The sequence below is a fragment of the Scyliorhinus canicula genome, chromosome 5 (genome assembly GCF_902713615.1).
Source record: "Scyliorhinus canicula chromosome 5, sScyCan1.1, whole genome shotgun sequence".
In the NCBI taxonomy this organism is placed as follows: Eukaryota; Metazoa; Chordata; class Chondrichthyes; order Carcharhiniformes; family Scyliorhinidae; genus Scyliorhinus; species Scyliorhinus canicula.
The window spans coordinates 39373406-39382573 of NC_052150.1; the positions used below are offsets into that span (position 1 = coordinate 39373406).

A 9168-nucleotide genomic window follows, 5' to 3' on the forward strand; every position below is an offset into this window, starting at 1 on the left:
CGCTCTCCTCCTGTGAACCTGATTGGAGTGAAATCATGAGAACCAAGCAGGCTCACCTGTCACAATAAAGTAAGAGAAAATGGTAGGCTGTGAAGGTCGGCCGGAGTGGGTCCCGAAGGATGGCCAGTTGGTAAAAATGGGTCCCGGGCAAAAGAAGTTTGTAAAACACTGCCTTAGTCAATTTCTCAGACTCCTTTTTAGCCACCACTAGACTCCTTTATAGCCACCACTGGGTAAATTCTGTTCCACGAGAGGAGATGACACAGTGGAGAAGCATTTGCCCTGAGACTCCTCAATATTGACTCCAGACTCCATGAAGTCTTATGACAGTTCAGTTCAAACACCCAGCTCTCAGAAGCTGATGGATTGGTACTGCACCATTTGGAAGAAGCACTGACTAGCTAACGCACAGAATGTACTCTGCATGGGAGGATTTAATATCCATCATCAAGAATGACATGGTAGCACCACTACTGATCAAGCTGGCCATGTCTAGCAGGAATTATCTGCTAGAATGGTCCAGCGGCAGGTGATGAGAGAACCAACAAATGGGAAAAACATGTTTGACCACATCCTTACCAATTCACTTGCTCAATTAAAAAACTCCTAGCAGACGCCCAAACCTATATCAAACTTTAGAACTAAAGATGGACCTAGCTCTTCCCATTAATTACATCTTTGTCCCACTCTGATTCCATATCTAAACACAAAATGTCTCAAATTATCTACTCTCCAGGGAATCTCCAGCAATCATTACAAAGTTGTATCAGGTATCCCTCTGTAAACAGGTACATGGTTAAAATGAATGATTGTCTCACTTTTACAACATCTTAATTGCATCTTTTGTAGACACACTGCTTGGCCTGTATGTTAAATCAGCATTTTAAAACATTTTACTGTGACATATATATATATTAACACAGGCTTTTAATAACATTACTGCAACAGATATATATATATATATATACACAATCTATATTAAACATTCCTACATTCATCATACTTTAATATGACAGGGGCAGCACGGTGGCGCAGTGGGTTAGCACTGCGGCCTCACAGCGCTGAGGTCCCAGGTTCGATCCCGGCTCTGGGTCACTGTCCGTGTGGAGTTTGCACATTCTCCCCTTGTTTGCGTGGGTTTCGCCCCCAGAACCCAAAAATGTGCAAGCTAGGTGGATTGACCACGCTAAATTGCCCCTTAATTAGAAAAAATGAATTGGGTACTCTAAATTTATTTTTAAAAAGTACTTTGATATGACCTGCAACCCACATCACTGAAGAATAAGAGCAACATGCCCATGGGAACACCACCAATTCCAAGTTCCCCTCTTAGCTCACACACCATCCTGACTTGGGCACGTATTGCTGTTCCTTCATCGGTGCTGGGTAAAAGTCCCGCAACTCCTAACTGGGAGTGCCTTCTCCACAGTAACTCCAGCGGATCAAGAAGCTGGCTCGCTATTACCTTCTCAATGATAGTTAGGTTTGGGCAATAAACGTTGCCTTGGTTACAAAACACACATGCCTTGAATAAATAAAAGAGGAATCCTAATATGACATTAAGTAGGTACTGTGAGGGCAGCACGGTGGCCTAGTGGTTAGCACAACCGCCTCACGGCGCTGAGGTCCCAGGTTCGATCCCGGCTCTGGGTCACTGTCCGTGTGGAGTTTGCACATTCTCCCCGTGTCTGCATGGGTTTCGCCCCCACAACCCAAAAATGTGCAGAGTAGGTGGATTGGTCACGCTAAATTGCCCCTTAATTGGAAAAAATTGGGTAATCTAAATTTATTTTAAAAAAAAGAAAAAAGTAGGTACTGTGAACTGGAACAGTAATGTTCGAGGTTCTCAATGGAGGTGGGAAAGCCAGCTCGGAGTACGATATGCCAAAATGCTTGACCATATGAAGAGTCGGGTAAAAGCTATGATGTCACTCTTATGCCATTAAATAACGGTGCATCTGCTCGGCACTTACTTTGTGCACAATAATCCTTTCCTAGGGGGTGGCACGGCAGCATAGCGATTAGCAATGCTAATAGTGTCAGGGACCAGGGTTCAATTCCAGCCTTGGAGACTGTCTATGTGGCGTTTACACATTCTCCCCGTGTCCGCATGGGTTTTCTCCGAGTCCTCCGGTTTCCTCCCTCAGTCAAAAGGGCCAATTTGACGTCCCTGGCTCAAATTGGCCCTTGGTGTCCTAGGTAGGGTGCTCTTTGAGAGGGTCGGTGTAGAATTAATGGGCCAAACTGCCGCCTCCTGCACTGTAGGGATTCTATGAAATGAACTGTTGTTCCAATTGTTGTTCCAATTTAGCAATAGTTATTGACAGTGGACCAGTATACACAATCTGCACACTGAACGGTTTACTAAGACCATCTAGTAAATTCTGACCTCGTAACCCACAAATCCAAGAGGGAGATGGTCACAAAAAATATAGAATGTTTTTTAAAAATATATTTTTATTCTCCTTTTTCACATTTTCTCCCAGATTTACGCCCAACAATAAACAATAAACAGTGACGAATGTAATGTCAATCCCATATCAATAACAACGATCCCATCCTCCTACCAAACCCCAAACATTAGCCCGCATGTTAACATGACCAAATGATAAAAAGGAATCTGGAATCACCCATGGTCACCATTAACACATACAGTCCCTCTCCTCCCAGCCCAATGCTCGATGTAATCCAATTCTCGAAAGTGCATAACGAATAATGCCCATGAATTGTAGAACCCCTCCATCCTTCCCCTCAGTTCAAATTTGACATTTTCAAGCGTCAAGAATTCCAGCAGGTCCCCCCGCCGTGCCATTTTGATCTCCACCCTAACAGGATCCGCCTTTGGGCGATCAATAAGGCGAAGGCTATAACATCTGCCTCCGCGCCCGTTTCCAACCCCAGCTGATCCGACATCCTGAATATGGACTCCCTAGGGCCCGGATCCAGTTTCACATGCACCACTCAGAGATTACCCTAAAAACCTCCTTCCAGTAACCCTCCAGCTTTGGACTGGACCAAAACATGCAAACGTGGTTTGCGGCAGCCCCCGCAACGTTGACACACATCTTCTACCCCCTCAAAGAGCCGGCTCATCCTCGCCCTTGTAAGATGTGCTCTATACACCACCTTCAGCTGTATCAGCACAAACCTCGCCCACGAGGTGCAGGCGTTCACCCTCCGAACCGGCACCTCACACCAGAACCCCTCCTCCGTATCCTCTCCCAACTCTTCCTCCCACTTTGCTTTGATCCCTCCCAGCGGCGCCTTCTCCGCCTCCAAAATAGCCCGTAAACCACCGATACTACCCCGTTCTCCAGTCCCCCTGTCGTCAGCATCTCCTCCAGCAATGTGGAAGCCGGCTCTATTGGGAAGTTCTGTATCTCCTTTCTGGCAAGTCTCGAACCTGCATGTATCTAAATATTTTCCCCAGCTCCAGCCCATACTTCGCTCCCAGCTCCTTCAATCCCGCAGACTGACCCCCAAGAAGCAAATATTTTAGTGTCCTAATTCCTTTCTCCTCCCATCTCCGAAAATTTCCATCCCACTTCCCTGGCTCAAATCTATGGTTCCCCCGAATTGGCATTTCCCTTGACCCTGCCCCCAACCTGAAGTGCTGGCGAAACTGCCTCCAAATTCTCAACAAAGCTATTACTACCGGACTCCCTGAGTACCTCCCCGGGGCCGTCGGGAGTGGCGCTGTCGCTACCGCCTTCAATCCCGACTCCCTACCCAAACGCTCCTCAATTCTGACCCATTGAGAATCAACCCCTCTGACCCAGCTCCGTACCTTCTCCACATTCTCCGCCCAGTAATAATACATCATGTTTGGAAGACCCAAACCTGCCTTCCTCTCTGTAGTAGCACCTTTCTAATTCTGGCCACCTTCCCTCCCCATATGAACGAGGTAATTATCCCTTCAATCTCTCTTAAAAAAATGCCTTTGGCAGGAAAATTGTCAGGCATTGAAAAAGAAACAGGAATTGTGGCAGCACATTCATTTTAACCGCCTGTACCTGACCCGCCAGTGACAGAGGGAGACCATCCCACCTTGCCAGATCAGCTTTCACCCTCCCCACCAAACTAGAAATGTTGTACCTACGGAGCCCCCCCCCCAATCCCGAGCAACCTGCACCCCTGGTATCTAAAGTGAGTCCCTGCCCTACGGAATGGCAGCCCCCTCATCCCTGGCCGAGACACCACAAAATATTTACTCTTGTCTAGATGTAATTTGTACCCCGAGAAAGACCAAAACCCCCGAAGCAGCTCCAGTATTCCCCCTATTGACACACTTGGTTCCGACACGTATAATAACAAGTCATCAGCATATAAGGATGCCCTATGCCCTATCCACCCCCCCACCCCTGCACTATTTCTTTCCATACCCCTGAACTTCTTAACGCGATGGCCAATGGCTCGATCGCGAGTGCAAATAGCAGGGGGGACATATGGCATCCCTGCCTAGTCCCATAGTGGAGAGGAAAGTATTCTGAGCTGATGGTATTTGTCAGTACGCTGGCCCTCGGCTCCTTATATAATAGCTTTACCCAATGCACAAATCTGGGTCTAATCCCAAACCGCTCAAGAACTGCCATCAAGTACCCCCATTCTACCCGGTCAAACGCTTTCTCGGCGTCTAATGCCACAACCACCTCCTTCCCCTCCACCGGTTACATAGCCACGTTCAATACCTTCCTAATGTTCGAAAAGAGTTGTCTCTCCCTCACAAACCTCATCTGATCTTCACCTGTCACCTTCAGGAGACACTCCTCTAGCCTACCTGCCAGTACCTTCGGCAGTACCTTTGCATCCAAGTTTAAAAGTGAAATGGGCCTATACAACTCTCACTCCATCGGATCCTTATCTTTCTTAAGTAACAGGGAAATCGTGCCTGCCCCAAAGTTTGTGGTAACACCCCCTTCCCTATCGCCTCCTCAAACATCCCCACCATCAGGGGTGCCAGCTTATCCTTGAATTTTTTATAGTATTTCACCGGAAACCCATCCGGCCCTGCCACCTTCCCCGACTGCATCCTCCCAATCGCATCTTTTATCTCCGGCTCCACTATTGCTCCTTCTAATGTAGCCCTGTCCCCCTCCCCTAACCTCGGGTACTGCAGCCCATCTAGAAATTCCTGCATCTTCCAGCCTCCCCCAGGTGGCTCTGACCCGTACAACCTCTCATAGAATTCCTTAAATACCTTGTTAATCTGATCCGGAGCTACCACCAACTTCCCTGCCCTGTCCTGCACCTGGACAATTTCCTTTGCCGCAGCCTCCCTATGGAGCTGATCCACCTTCTCTCCATGCTTGTAAACTGCCCCCCTTGCTCGCCTCAATTGGCACACCGCCTTCTTGGTAGATAGTTGGTCAAAGCTCGCCTGGAGTTCCTTCCTCTTTTCCAACTGCGCTGAGTCCCTATCTTCTACATACCTTCTGTCTACCTCCAGCGTCTCATCTATTACCCTCTGATTTTCCAACCTCTCCTATTTGCCTAGCCTAGCCTTGAAAGAGATCACCCCACCCCTCACCACCGCCTTTAAATCACCTCCCAGACAACCGCCTTCAACACCTCACCGGTGCAGTTAAAACCTACATATTCCTCGATTACTTTTTCAATTTTGTCACAGAACCCTCGGTCCCCCAACAGTCCCACATCTAACTTCCACCCTGGTCTCTGTACCATCCCCTTCTCCAGTACCATATCCACCCAATGTGGAGCATGAAATTCTGAATGTTTTAACAAACCTATATTGCTTTATTATAGCTTGGTACCGCATTCTGTTGCTTTACCTTCATTTTTATTGTCATTCAGTGCTCCTGCAAACCCCTGCCCTCCAATGAAATATCTTTGTAAGGGAGAATCTTTCATGCCTCAATGTGGGGGTGCAACATGTCAAATATTACATACAGTGTGATTGTTAATCTTTCATTCCGGGTAGTGTTGTTTTCGTAATCTGTTACAACTGAATGGTTTCATTTCAACGTTTTTACCCATATGGGTAAATTATATAATGGAGTTTAGAACATAGAACATAGAACAGTACAGCACAGAATAGGCCCTTCGGCCCTCGATGTTGTGCCGAGCAATGATCACCCTACTCCAACCCACGTATCCACCCTATACCCGTAACCCAACAACTTCCCCCCTTATCCTTACTATTAGGACACTACGGGCAATTTATCATGGCCAATCCACCTAACCCGCACATCTTTGGACTGTGGGAGGAAACCGGAACACCCGGAGGAAACCCACGCACACACGGGGAGGACGTGCAGACTCCACACAGACAGTGACCCAGCCGGGAATCGAACCTGGGACCCTGGAGCTGTGAAGCATTTATGCTAACCACCATGCTACCGTGCTGCGCTGAAGTTTCTTCAGGTTGCTTTGCCAAAAATCTTTTAGAATTATTTTTGTAACAGCGAATGAATTTAACGGGCGGGATTCTCCTATGGCGGGACTAAGTGACCACGCCGGCGGGAAAACCGGCACGAACAACTTCGGTGTCAACAGCCCCTGAAAGTGCGGAATTCTCCGCACTTCCGGGGGCTACGTACAGGGACTCGGCGCGGAAGGAAGGAGTGCCCCCATTGCACAGGCCCGCCCGCAGATAGGTGGGCCCCGATCGCGGGCCAGGCTACCGTGGGGGCACCCCCTGGGGTCGGATCCCCCCGCGTCCCCCGAGGATCGCGCCAGCCGACTTACCTGCCAACTCCCGCCGTGTGGGACCATGTCTAATCCACGCCGGCGGGACTGGCCAGAAACAGTCGACCGCACGACCCATTAGGACCCGTAGAATTGCTGGAGGGGCCATTGCCAACGACCCCCGACCGGCGTGGCATGAACCCCGCCTCCGCCCGAAACCTGGCGCTGGAGAATACGGCAGCCGGGGGTGGGGCGTGATTTGCACCGCCCCCTGGGGATTCTCCGACCCGGCGGGGGTTGGAGAATCCCGCTGCATATCTGTCTCCATAAACCCTCAGCAGCTTCCCAAAGGTCACCCATTTTACTTTTTTTGGATATTTATTGACTTGGGAACATTATGATTTGATTTATTGTCACGTGTACCGAGGTACAGTGAAAGTATTCTGCATACTGTCCAGACAGACCATTCCAAACATGAAAAATTATAGGACATACATAAATACACAATGTAAATAATCTTTATTGGTGTCACAAGTAGGCTTATATTAACACAGCAATGAAGTTACTGTGAAAATACATACGACACAGGCATCGGGAAATCTGACGGAGAGTACTACTCAGTAGAGAAGTTGTTTTGAAACAACAAACATTTATTATTATTGGAGTAGACCCGGGTAACCTGTCCTGTGTTACATCACAACATGTAAAGCACCTGGCTTCCACCCAGTGTTAGTTCAAGGTGTTGATCTTGATGAAGGAAGGTATAGGGGTGAGTTGTCATCAGTGTAAACTCTAGTGTGACTGCTGCTGATGCATTGTGCACATAAATCATCTTTTCTCACCATGTGCTTTCTTCACAGGTTGCAAAGGTTGGAGGTTTGCCAGCTGGTGTCTTGGACGTCTGGGAATTCTTAAACAAACCTGAACACTGTCAGTATACCTGGGACACTAAAGCTAATAACAACCTGAAGGCCCGTTACACTTGCAGGCTCCGCTTTGACCGTGTGTTTTTCAGGACAGCCAGCGAGGGTCAGATTGTCCCACAGCAGATGACCCTCATGGGACAAGACAAGTTGGATTGTGGGAGGTTTTGCAGTGATCACTGGGGGCTCCTATGTGACTTTGATGTCATTTTGTGAGACGGGTTAGGGTAGAAAGCAATGCACAAAGTATAATTGCACTTCAAAGTGCTCTACATGTGTGTTTGTGATAACGTAAATATTCAGGGTTCATTCTAAGTTGACCAGGTGCCTTATCAGAATTTCCTTGATTAAATTTATCACAGTACATTGCATTTAATCTTGCAGTCTCATTTTGAAGGGCTATAGGGATATGTTTGGACTGGAATGGAAAAGTTTATGCTGCTGTAATATAGCATTAGTTTGTGTTGTTGGAACAGAGCTCCGATAGGCTGGGAGTACTTAATGCAGAGATCAAGTACTTCCAGTGGTAATATGTTTCTATATTCGCGGCATGATTTCTCCGTCAGAGTATCTGCAATGGAAAGCTTGGAAATATTGTGTTGTGCAGTATGCTCAAGGCATCAAGATGATTATGTCTGTAAAATGTCATCCAAAATCTAAGCCTGTAAAGGTGGGAAAATTCCCCTTTTCCCATGTCATAGCAACATGTTATTGATAAGCAATCTTTGCTTTTAAGCATCTTTTTAATTATAATGTTACAAATAAAGAGAACTTTTAACCATTTACAAACCATTTTTGTAATGATGCAGAGTAGTAGAAGAGCAAAGCACAGCAGCCTAAAGGAAGGAAATGCCCTTTTCACAGCTATCCGGAGTTTCTGATTCCCATTGTACTATGTGGAAGGACAGTCGGATGGGAGAGTACATGCAAGGATACAGAGACTTAGAAGCTGACAGAGGATAAACAGCATTTACCGATGCCCTGGGACTGTGTTACTGAACTTTCTGTAGCAGGTGTGGTGTAACAGACTAAAATCCACATGGGAGAGGGTTACTGTGCATTTGTTGCATAATGCAAACTATATGTATCCATCCCATTCCGATCAGTTGACACATGAGGATAAGAATTGATTTTCACTATGTCTCTTGTGCCTTCCTGTTAGCAGTAAGTACAGAGGAAACAGCTTGTTTGGAGTTTACAATTCTGCCTCTACTGAAGTCCACCATTTTTTCTATGCATATATGTTGTATGTTTTTTAATTTGTGTTTTAAGCCTTTTTAGCTGCAGCCTCTTTTTTTTTTAGATTCATATTCCTCACAATTCTCCATTTGTGGAAAATATATTGAAGATCGATTAAACATAATTTTTCAGGTATTTCTGATTTTGATGCAAGCAATTCTATACTGATGGTACTGGTCTCTGCTATTGTGTTATTGTTGCAAATCATCAATGCAACAGAGAATATGTCTTATTGTTACAAAGTGGAGAACCGTGGAAATAATCTACAACTGTTGAGAGCTTTTACAGACTACAAAGTTCTGATGGCAATGAACAGACCTGTTTGTGCTTTGTACAGTGGGGAAGTGTTTCTTAGCACACT

General features: G+C 46.6%; 1 protein-coding gene across 1 annotated transcript in view; it reads left to right on the plus strand.

Annotated features, from left to right (window-relative positions):
* The window catches only part of tdp2b (tyrosyl-DNA phosphodiesterase 2b), a 31341-nt gene extending 22399 nt beyond the window's left edge, over positions 1-8942 (plus strand). The window contains exon 7 of the mRNA XM_038796946.1: positions 7506-8942. Within this exon, the coding sequence (XP_038652874.1) occupies positions 7506-7784 (279 nt within the window). The 3' untranslated portion in view covers positions 7785-8942. The remainder of the gene's footprint in view (positions 1-7505) is intronic.
* Positions 8943-9168: the final 226 nt, after the last annotated feature.